Source organism: Podarcis tiliguerta (assembly GCF_965153285.1).
Source record: "Podarcis tiliguerta genome assembly, chromosome: 8".
Taxonomy (NCBI): domain Eukaryota; kingdom Metazoa; phylum Chordata; class Lepidosauria; order Squamata; family Lacertidae; genus Podarcis; species Podarcis tiliguerta.
Window position 1 is genome coordinate 70450276 of NC_139541.1, and position 12349 is coordinate 70462624.

General features: G+C 44.6%; 1 protein-coding gene across 1 annotated transcript; it reads right to left on the minus strand.

The window, feature by feature from the left end:
• Nucleotides 1-750: 750 nt before the first annotated feature.
• Nucleotides 751-7131, minus strand: LOC310684756 (proline-rich transmembrane protein 1-like). Its single transcript, XM_083456274.1, has 2 exons — nt 6189-7131; nt 751-2236 (listed from the first exon to the last, which is right to left on the minus strand). The coding sequence occupies exons 1-2, from the start codon at nt 6543-6545 to the stop codon at nt 2069-2071; spliced, it is 525 nt and encodes a 174-aa protein (XP_083312400.1). The 5' UTR covers nt 6546-7131; the 3' UTR covers nt 751-2068.
• Nucleotides 7132-12349: the final 5218 nt, after the last annotated feature.

The following is a 12349-nucleotide window of genomic DNA, read 5'->3' on the forward strand; positions in this document are numbered from 1 at the left end:
TACAGATGCTGTTCTGTGGCTTAATGTTATGTACTGAGTTGAATAGGATCCAAAATGCAGCAGTCTGATTGGTCCTAGAACAATAGGATTCAGAATGCAGCAGTCTGATTGGTCTGCAGGAGCCACCCAATCCAACTCCAGGTGGAAGTGAATCCGCAACCTGATTGGCCTACAGGAGAATCCCAGAATTAGCCAATCACGTGGGGCCCATTGTGTAAATAATGTATATAAAGCAGACATTTCGGGGGAACTTCCATTCCTCACTAGTATGAGCTGAATGAAGAGCATGAAATCCGCACTCGACTCCGAGTATATTTCACTTAATGTGTCATGTTTAATGACATCACTAGGGTCCACCTCCATGACATCTCCAGGGCCCGCCCTCCTGGTCTCAGCTTTGGGCTGTGAAATCTCAGAGTCTGGAATGTCCCTGGCTTGGCAACCCACCCCACAGTGCAGGTCCTATGTCATCCTCCTGTTCCCACTCCTCATTCTTCTGAGCTTGCCACTCCATTCCTGAGCCTGGCAATGTCTTGTTGTAGCAGGGGAAAAACATCTGCCCATTAGTGTTGGTGGTACTGGCCTGTTCCCCACTAACGTAAAATTTGGGGGTGGGGAACAAATATGCTGTGCAAAGACAAATGTGTTGTCCCTCCCCAGGTCTCTGCAATGTGTAGACTCACCCCACTGATCACAATAGCAGACAGTTTGCTCATTTGAAGTAAATACAATATCATTTGGAGGCAGGAGGTATTTCAAATATTTTTAATGAAACTGACAGCTTCTCTTCACTAACACTGAAAATCATCTTCATTCCTGGATTAAGCAATATTATATGATATACACGATTAGTTAACTGCACAAAACGTGGTCTGGGGCTACGGGGGGACCACCTTATGCCGTGGTTTAAAGAGCAGCTTGTGCCAACTGATTATTCCTTATTTATTTTTATTTCACAAAATTTATATCCTGCTGGAGCACATAGCAAAGAGACAACCCTCAAAGCGGTGTAAAAAAGAGAAAAGAATAAGAAGTGAGCCCCCTGTTAACAGCTATTCAAAACATTAAAAAATAATTGAATCAACGATAACCTTGAAAGCTGATTAAAACACAACCCAACCTTCTACATGTCTATATAGGCTTGTCTAAATAAAAATGTTTTTAGTGGGCACCAAAAAAGAATACAGGGAAGGCACCTGCCTGGTGTCAATAGGTCGGGAGTTCCTAAGTGTGAGCGTTGCCACGCTAAAATATTGATTCCTTACAGAAGCAAAGGGAACATTATGTAGCCCTTGTAACAGTGCCAGTTCCACAGATCAAAATGGTTGATTTGGCATATATGGGATAAAGCAACCTCACAAGTAAACATAGATTATTAGCTTGTTCATTCATAAAAGACAATTTTAAACCGAATACAAACACAGGCAGGGATAAAAGAAAGGCATTCAACAGTGCACTGGAAAGTTAATAAAGACTTTTAAAAGGCAGATATATAATGGGTGGGTGTTTCAAACGTCACTACACTAAAGGCCCAGGGAAGAAACCTGGACCAGAGGTGTCAGATGGAGGAGAGGTACAGCTGGGCTCCGGAAGGGATATGGTCTAAACAGGTAATTCTACTTTAACATTGGCAAGAGCAAGGCAATTGACGCAGACATTTCCCAAGCCATCAGGCAGGACACTGTTTCAGATCCTCAGCGCCCAAATCCATTTGCCTGTCCCTCTTCCGTTGTTTCTGTTTGGGATGCTTGCATGTTGTAGAGCTGGAGCACAGACAATGCTTCTCGTTTAATGTGTTTGGGCTGCGGCAGAGATCTTGCTAGGTGGAACTTTCAGGTCGGCTGATGCTGGCTCAGATGCAGTGCTCTGCAGCCCTGTGCCCCATTGAAGGTGACCAAGTTGACTTTATGGAAGTCAGGTGACGCGAGGGCACACACGCATGCCATCTAGCCCATGGTGTATCCTGCTATGGAAGACTATTGTCAAAGGGGGACTTCTCTTGCCTGTCTGCTGGGGTGGGGTGGGGAAGGTCTTTTAAATCTGAAGGCTGCAGAGGGCATCATCAGGGCTACTGCGGTGGAAGGTAGGCTGCTGTGGTAGAAACAATCACTACGATGATGATATATATGACAAGGCACCCCAGCCCAATCCCCAGAGCGATGTGACCGAAGAGGCGTGCCATTCGGGAATTTCTCTTGGCGGACACGGCATTTCCAGCAAAGTTGGCTTCTCTTGTCTGCAGAGAAAGAGAGAGAAGCGAGTGAGAAACCATGCAACTGGAGAACACCTCCAGCATGCAGAAGTGGCAAGCTGAGAAACAGCTGCCTTGGTGTTAGCCAACGAAGAATCTTGTTGCTTGAGGCTATCAGTCACTTACCAGTAACCTTGTGGTTTTAGACTGGAACCTAGCAGAGCAGAGCAAGACTGTAAGACAGGCATAGGCAAACGTGGCCCTCCAGATGTTTTGGGACTACAAGTCCCATCATCCCTAGCTAACAGGACCAGTGGTCAGGGATGATGGGAATTGTAGTCTCAAAACATCTGGAGGGCCGAGTTTGCCTATGCCTGCTGTAAGCTCACACTGAGGCTCAAGACATCAGTTTGGATGGTCCTCTGAGTTTTCACCAGCACAGATCTGACCAGCGGTGAGGTTTCTCCATGAGCAATTTGCAAATCAGGCTCTTGCAACCGCCAGCAGGCAGGCTGGGACCTGCCCTTAAAGTACCTCATGATTAAAGACCCTCTCTCCTCATCCCTTGTTGCAGTTGGTGTAGGCCTGTTGAAACACCCACCCCACAAAAATCCTGGGAGCTGTAGTTTGTTAAGAGTGGCTGGGAACTGTAGCCCTGTTGGAGGGGAAAGCTACTGTTCCCAGGATTCTTCATGGAGAAATGTGCTTTAAATGAACTTTTAAAAATGTATGGTGCATATGCAGCCAGAGGTTCTATGGTAAGAGCAGGGGCATGTCTAGCCTGTGCTCACAGTGTCTGACCAGATGCCTGTGGGAAGCCTGCAAACTGGACAAGAATGCAACAGCAGCTGTCTGTCTACCTGCAATTCTCAGCATCTGGTATTCAGAGGCATAATTCTTCTGACAGTCAAGGTAGAACATCAGCAATTGTGGCCAGTAATCGCTGACAGCCTTCTCTATGAATGTCTTTAACGTGCTTTAAAAGCTGCCCAATTGTTTTGTGAAAAGGGAATTGCATAACAAGGCAGATCAGGAGATTTTTCTGGATCATTGAGGGGCTAGTAAAACTTGAACAGAATGCTAGGGCTAAAGAAGTTAATTTAATTAGTATTATTAATTAGAATGCTGCAAACGCATAAAGGCATGATGGTTAAGTTGCATTGGAGGAAATATTATTTAGAATTATGATTAATGATTTATATGGACTTTAAGCATGTTTTAATGCTTGAATGTCTATTGAGTCAACACACACACTATTAACCAACAGGAACTGTCTGTTGTAATCCTTGGACTTGACAATCTTTGGACTTGACTATCCTTGGACTTTACGACAATAAAAACATATAGAAGATTAATAGTAATATGATATGTTATTGCCATCAGGAACAGTGCTTTGCAATTTTATTATATGATGATTATATTACAGTTTCATTATATATAATGTTATGTTACTTTACAGCCAGTTACGTGTGTGTTGTGGTATTCTGAATGTCTATTGGGTTGGTTGCACAACACATTGCTCAGAGGTGATGTACAAAGAGGGGGAACGGACACTGAGCCATATCCTGGACCGCATCCTGTTCTAAGACGGGTCGCATCAGTGGATTTCTGCCATTCTCTCTCTCTCTCTTTCTCTCCCTGCCTTTCGGTCATTTCATTTTGCATTGTTTTAAAAGGAAAAAGAGAAGAGGAGGAGGGAGCAGCAGCAGCAACAGCAGCAGCAGCATGGAACTAGAAGGGTAGAAGGAGAGAATCAAGAAAGAAAGTGAATGTGGGTTAGAGAAAGGTAAATAAAATACACCCTAGAAAAAGATTAGATGAAGGTAGCCTATTCTTTGGTGGAGAGGAGGTTATGAGCCTCTGCTCCCCACTCCTTGGCGTTGGGGTGTCCCGATAAAGAGATCCACAAGGAGGAGCTTCTGTCCATACATCCAGGCTAAGAGCCACAGCACTCCCCAATGCCGCAAGTCTGTGCAGGTTGCATTTATTTAATGTATGTCATGGGTCGACCCCAAATCAGGCTTGGTCCCCAGAATCCATCCAGCAGGCTGACTGGAGGAGATGGTGGCTGCTTAATGCCAACCCAAAACTCGTAATCAACAAAGTTGTGGCCTAATTGAACCTCACTGAATGTTTCTTGTGGTCCTTGTTTTACTGATATGGCCCAATGGGGAGGGGCTCACGGTCCCCGGGCACACAGTTATGGAGAACTCGCTTATGATGAGCATTTGCATAACTCCTTGCTCGGGGGCGATGTACAAAGAAGGGAAATGCACCCATTGACATGAGCCGTATCCTGGACCACATCCTCATTTAAGCTGGGTCACACCAGTGGCTTTCTGCCATACTCTTTATCTCTCTCTGGTAATTTCGTGCACATTGTTTTAAAAGGAGGAAGAGAGGAGGAGGTGAAGGGGAGAGGAGGAGGAGAGAATAAGGAAGAAAGAGAAAGGAAAATAAAACATGCCCCAAGAGAAAGATCAGATGGGTAGCTCAGCCTGCTAGAGCATAGTGCTGATAATGCCAAGGTTGCAGGTTCGACCTCGTATGGGAGAGCTGCATATTTCTGTATTGCAGGGGGTTGGACTAGATGATCCTCAGGGTCCTTTCTGACTCTACAGTTCTACTATTCTGTGAATGCATGCAGTAAAAGAGGAAGGAAGGAAGACAAAGGTGGATCCCAGTTCTCAAAACACAGAGCACTGACATTGGATCCAGCATTAGCTGTGCCATAATCAGGTTGGTATTGGGGTGGCATAGAGAGCTCTTTGCCCCGCAGCTGATCATCTGCAGCATCATGCCCAGTGAAGAATTGGCCCTTGAACTAAGGATATGAGGAACAATCTCCTAGCTGTGTGATAAGATGTTCCAGGTGACCATCTCACCAAGTTGTAAACAGCTCCATGGTAAGTTAGCCCTTGCCAAACAGTCGGTTTTCCATCCACAATCTTTGCTGCATTAAAATAAAAAAGTTTGATACCACATCACACCCTTAACCATGCCTGGATTCTGCAGCTAAGTGGTGGCATGATATTTTTGTTTCTGGTGCACCAAAACAGATGCCGCAACAATTTGTTCCATTTAAGGTGCTATGAGGCTCTCCCTTGCTCACACCGCAACAGACTAGCAAGGCTAGCCTCCTCCAGATGTTGCAGTGTAACATGCAGCTAAGTAAACATGTATTTTAGCAATGTGTGTCTGTTTCTCCTTTATTTACCTAATTCCTTGTAACTGTGTAGGAGGGCTGTGGGATGGGCCCCTCTGTCAGTTTTGGTTTCTCTCCGTTTTTCATTTTCCCAATCTTAATTTCGCTCCTACGCTTTTCTGCACCACACTGTCATTTTCTTTTAAAGACCCCATGAAGACCTATCATCTCATTTGCCCAGATACACATGTTTGCAAAGTAATTTCCCCAAATACAATGCAATCCTTTCTTAGGTGTTGCTTTTACCAGTATATGCATTTTACCCTAGCTTTGCCCTAACATATGCATTTTGGTACACACACACTCGGCTGGAGAACTGCATTGCAAAATTCAGAAAAGTGTGAATTTTGGGAGGAGGGCTGTTTTTTTGGTTTGTGTATCGTTTCAGAAAGAGCAAATTAGGTGGGTTTATCTTCAGTTCAAACTGCATCAAATTTCTCTCCTCACTCCCCTCCCACTCCCATCGTGCCAGTGCTTGAACTTTAAAGGGAAATATTTTCAATGAAATCCAGAAGTCCCACTCCCAATTATAGCCAAATTATAGCTTGCGATGTCACCTTCCAAGAACAGCACTTAAGCCAATGCTACTCCTACTCAGAGCAGACCCACTGAATTCAATGCCCATTACAAATTTGGACCCGTTACCTGCTATGGGTCTTCTCTGAGTAAAACTAGGTTGGGTGCAACCCCTTGTTACTAAGGGGGGGGGCATGCCTTTTTGCCTCCTTTGCTTTCTAGCAAAGCTTCACCCCCACCCCCATTTGTTTGCCTCTCCCTTTCACACACACTTACCTGTATAGAGTAGACCAAGGCGGCAATACCAAGGGGTAAGCAGCAGCAGAGCATGGTGAAGATGGAGTAGATCAGGTAATCGGGTTCATTGGTGGGCTGTACAGGTGTGACGTAGACCGCCTGTGGAGGTTGAAGGACTGGGCCTAGGTTAGATCCCGCACCAGGTGGGCCATAGTAAGGCATTCCCCCATAGCCTGCTTGGGGTGCTGGCATTGCCCCATAGCCTGCTTGGGGTGCTGGCCCAGGATGCTGTTTCAGTGGGTCAGGCTCTGCATAGGCCTCTTTTTCAGAGTAGGCAGGGGGGTTCTGAGCGGCAAGTGCCTTCTCACCCAGCTGCTCATAGTTTGGTTTGCTCATGGTGGTGCTTCCTTCTTCCTTCGTCTTCTCAGTTCTGCAACCTCTGCTCAGTTCTTGGCGTTCCTCCTCCTGCCCCGGTTAGCTGCTAGATGTCCTGCTTTTTCTCTCTCTTTCTCTGTTCTCCTACCCTTTCCTCACCTTCTGCCTTTCCTCTGCCTTTAGCGCCCTCTTCCTGTGGTCTGGGTCTTCTTTAAGGGGTGTGTGTTGCCTGTGCAATGCTGGCCAGGCTCTGGGTCCTTCCTTCAGAAACTCCTAGATACGCAGCTTCTTAGACAGGACAGATTTGCTGTGTCTAGCTTTCCAGAAGAAGAGCGTGTGGAATGAGGGGCAAGCAACGAGCAAGAGACAGTTTTGTCCTGGGTATTGCAACATAGGTCCAGGAAGTGGAGGGTATTTCCTAGCCATGTAGTGCTGTAGTGTTTCTTTCGTCATTCTTGCTGTGGAAATGGACACACACGGCAGAGAGATTTTGCAATTCTCAAGTATCTGAGATGTCATCGGGTCTGCACAGGTTCATAAATTTGGGGAGTCTAGTAGTTTCTCCCAGGCCAGATATACTGCTCCCACGTAGGAGAATCTGAGATGTGCCCTAATAAGGCATCCCTCTCTCTTTCATTATAAACTTTTAGGAAGAATTCAAAAACATTGCTGCTCCCTTAGGCATTTGTTGGCTGAAAATTTTTCTTGGCAGCCCTGAAATTATTTGCTGTGGGAGTAGAGGCTTCTTTTTTTAGAAGGTTTTTAACTGTTTTAAACTGGAGGGTTGTTTTAAACTGTTTTTGTAAGACTAAATCGCTTTATTATTGATGTGGTTGCTAATCTTCAGGAGGAAGGATGGGATGTAAGTTTAATAAAATGAATGAATGAATGAATGTAGTCTAGTCTATGTCGAATCCTAAATTTGGGTAGAAAGATACTGATCCTTTCATGCCACAAAAGACAGCTGCTGATCACCCTGAGATGGAAAACATACAGATACCATATATTATCTATCTATCTATATCTATCTATCATCTATCTATCTATATCTATCTATCTATCTATCATCTATCTATCTATCTATCTATCTATCTATCTATCATCTATCTATCTATATCTATCTATATCTATCTATCTATATCTATCATCTATCTATCTATCTATCTATCTATCTATCATCTATCTATCTATCTATCTATCATCTATCTATCATCATCTATCTATCATCTATCTATCATCTATCTATCTATCATCAGTCTATCATCTATCTATCTCTCCATCTGGCTATCTATCTATCATCTCCAACTAGCTATCATCTATCTATCTTTGCAGGTAGCTATAATGTATGTATGTGTGTATGTATGTATGTATGTATGTATGTATCTAGACACTGGCTGTATTTGAACACCACAGCAATATGCAGATAATGGTTTTCTACAAATGCTCTTATGACGCTGCTGTATTTCTCCTTTTGTGCAAACGGCAGCAAGACACAGTGATTTCTGGCATTACATCCATCATGGGTGTGTGTGTGGCTCATTTCACTCCAAACAAACCACAATCTGAAATCATTGGCTTTAGCAATCATGGTTTGTTTGAGTGCCACAAACCCCCACCCTCGGTTTGGATGTGGCGCTAAGCCAGGGGTCATGGTTTTATTGCTCCCACATTAATAATAAACCATTCGCTGTTGTCATGATTTATCTCCCACCCTTCCTCATAAAAGCAGCACAGGGCATCAAACACCCCCCCCCCAGTCAAAACATATACTGTATTAGCCCTAATATAAGCCACACCTGAATATAAGCCGTACCTTTAAAATTAGAGGGGGAAAGTGGGGGGGGGGGACCCAAAAACCCAAATATAAGCCATTCTATTCCTCGCTGCTCCAGGTTGCATTGCCGATGGCCTTTCCCCTTCCTTGCTCTCTCCCTTCCTGGCCTTGGGGGAGAGGATGGGGGACTATGCGCAGGGCGGGCACCGCTTTTCTATGCTCCTGGTGCTGTTTGTCCCACGCTCCTGGCTGCATACTGTAAGGTCGCGAATATAAGCCGCATTTTAACTTTCCACAGTTGGAATGTGGGGAAAAAGTGAGTCTTATATTCAGGTCAATATGGTATTTGCCAAGTGCCCCATTTTCAGTGGGATGGACCTCCTTTCCTTGAGGGTACCTTGCCTTTGTCCCACAGCTCTTTGGTTTTGTGTCATGGTGTGGAGAAGGGAGGGATGGGCGGCAGTGAGGGGTAGTGGGCGATGTGGTGCTCCGGTGTGAATCAGCTGGTTCGTGCCACAACACTGGAATGTTTTTTGGTCTTGCGAGGTCAAAGAATGTGTGTTTTGTTTCTGTGCTATCGCGCATGCGCTAAAACTTGTAACAAAAAACGGAGCTTTCTAATTTTTGTGGGTAAAATGTCGGACGGTATGAAAACATTCTAAAAACCACGACAGTTAAAAAAAAAAAAGTTCTAAAAGCAGTGAAAAATATTATCTCATCCAGTGATCTCATGGTTGTCAAGGACATTGTCTTTCAGCCACCAAACGCCTGGGTCAAATTCCTCCTGAAAAGTCAACAATGACTTTAGAAAGGTGGTGTACACTGAGCTATTCTTTCTGCTGTAAGAAAGCGGAGCACAACTGTTTTGTAAATTTGCCCTTCCCCATGGATTTCTTACGAATGGGTTCACCATCTGAATTGCAGTTGGTTAATTACACAGACAGGTAAGCTTGGATAACATGTTGTGTGAATTAAACAGTTTTTCTGAAGGGTGAAAAAAGAGTTCCTTTGTCTTTAAGATGCAAGTGTGGTATCAAACATCTTAGAACAACATGTCCATCTGGACTCAGATGAAACACACACACACACACACACACACACACACACTGTGTTGCATCAGGAACCATCTTAGAAGAGATACGAGAAGGAACTCTTCTAAAATGGCACCTACTGTTTACATTTTTGTAAGTGTGTGTACACACACACACACAGTTGGGAGCACAGGCTGAGTTGATCAATCTGCCTGACTGATTAAATACTGCTGTCCTTATTCGAATCTACAGAATGAAGAATGTAAGCTGATAGTTCTAGGAATGTGAAATGTGTTCCTGGAATGCGAATTGAATTGTGCAAACCCATGTAAACTAGTTATGAGTAGGCGAGCTCCAAAGTGAAATTACAGGAACTGAGACAAAGACATCTGCCTGTAGTTTGCAAGTCCTTTGTTTAAGGAACCAAAAATAGAGTGTGGTATGCTTTTAGGGCTGATTAATCCTCACTGCGGTCAGGAACAGGGCCTTTCAGATTTATTTATTTTATTTCAAAAGCATTCATCCCATAAAGCATGTAGCCATGGGACTGCTGGGCCGGTGGGCAGTAAGTGGAGCCACAGCCAATCACAGGCAGAACGGCCCCTAACTGGCTGTAAGTAAGAAGGCAGGCAGGCAGGTGGGGGCTGCCTGAGGTTTGGTGGGCCACTGCCCCATTTGCCTTCATGGACCAGCCTCCACTGAAAACACCTCCATCACATAATGTTGTTGGCATCCGTCTGTCTCAAGAGAATGAGGTGAAGTCAAACAGCTGTGTTAGCAGCACCAAAGTCACCTCCCTGGGGTGCAAGCCTGGGCAGTGTGTAAGGTGGTCCTGGGCTGTTCAGATGACAAGACTCTTAGCCTCACTGATATGGTCCAAAGGAAAGCAGAGCAATACATTTGGCACCAGCTTGGCTGCAGGAGTTGCCAGAAGGAGGAGTACAAGGCACCACCCAACCGTCTTGGGGACTGCATTCCAAATTTGTGAAGGGGTTACTCCTTAGCCTTTCCTTCTCCTGAAGATATCCCGCAAAGCAGCGAAGGTTTAGGATCAGAGTTTTCCTTCTTCTAGGTAGAGTACCTTATAGGTTGACCAGCACCACCTGCCCCTCACTTGCCTCTACAGCACTTGCGGATACCACATGTTGGACCCACTACAGTGGTACCTTGGTTCTCAAACACCTCCGTACTCAAACAACTTGGAATGCAAACTCCGCAAACCCGGAAGTAAGTGTTCCGGTTTGTGAACTTTTTTTGGAAGCCGAACATGCTCCGTTTTGAGTGTTACACTGAGGTCCATCTGTTTTTGCTATTTAATTTTGCATTTTTGTTTTTGCGGCTCTTTTTGTTTTGTTTTTGTGACTGTTTAGAACCCAGTTCAGCTACTAAATGATTGATTGTGTGACTGTAGTACATTGTTTATTGCTTTCATTTTGTGGATCAATGGTCTTGTTAGATATTAAAATTCATATTAAATTGCTCTTTTAGGAGTTGTTATTAAAAGTCTGGAACGGATTAATCCATTTTGCATTACTTTCTATGGGAAAGCGTGCCTTATATTTGGAATGCTTTGGTTTTGGAACGGACTTCGGGAAAGGATTAAGTTTGAGAACCCCAAGTTACCACTGTATTGGTCTGAGACCCATCAGCTACCCACACCTGGTTTAGCCAGCCAATTGAAACCACTCTCAGGGTGTGGCCATTATCACGTGCTGATAGCTTCTAGGAGCCACAGATGAGAGCTGAGTGCAAGGCAGGGAAACCAGCACCTGGGAGCCGAGCCCATTTGGCTCCCTCAATATTTTTGGGAGAGTCCGGGCCCTTCATGTCCAAAAAGCATGGAGGTGAAGTGTGGAGCTAAGAGTGGCACAGCTCCAGTGGCCGACTCCTTCTCCTCCACCTCCTGCCATGGAGGGGAAGGAGGATTGAAGCAGCTTCCTGCTGGTGGCTGTTCCAGGAGGAGGTGGAGTCCAAGCCACCGGCCATTGAAGCAACCCAGACTCCATGTTTATATACCCGAGACCTTAAATTCTTATAACAATCCTCCCTCTGTAGCTATAATTTTTACTAAAAAAAATTATAATAACCTGGTATCCACCTTATGATATATTGTAAATAGATGCTTTTGTGTAAATCTGAAGAGAGTTGCATGTCAGGCTTCTTAAGACTATTCACAAGTGTGGCAGTGCACATAGCTGGACATAGGATATCAGGTAAAAATAATACAGGTTGCATTCTCTTACTAAATCACCTGTGGTATTCTAGCACTTTGGGAGAAACATTTTCTCAATACAGTGGTACCTCAGGTTACAGATGCTTCAGGTTACAGACGCTTCAGGTTACAGACTCCACTAACCCAGAAATAGTACCTCGGGTTAAGAACTTTGCTTCAGCATGAGAACAGAAATCGTGCTCCAGCGGCGCAGCGGCAGTGGGATGCCCCATTAGCTAAAGTGGTACCTCAGGTTAAGAACAGTTTCAGGTAATTAACGGACCTCCAGAACGAATTAAGTACTTAACCCGAGGTACCACTAGTGTTCTATGCTTTTCACTCAGCAGGAAGGTCCAAAAATGATTGAAAAATGCAGTTTGTTTCGTTTCTGCCTTTTTTGTGTTCTCAGGAGCCAAAGTTAGCTCTCCTCTAGTCTTTCACTTTCATCCTAACACAGCAATGACAAAGCTTGGTGTTAGGGGTGTCATGGAACATGTCACCTTGTAGCCGCCACAAGTTTGGACATGTCGTGAGAGATATGTCTTTGCCTTGAACTTTCTATGGGCTTTTATTATCATAGGCTCTGGTCTTGCACTCTAGGGAAGTTGCTCACTTGCTCTTAAGGACAAAAACAAACCAAACAAAAAAACCCTATTTGCAGCCTGGATACACTTGCCTAATTCAAACTGAGTCCAATTAGAATTTATATAGCCCCATGGTTCTCAACTTTTCAAACCAATCTGTTAAAAACCATTTTTTAAAAAGGGCAGCTGTCCTAGTCTCGTGGGACGGAGCATTCCACCAGGTC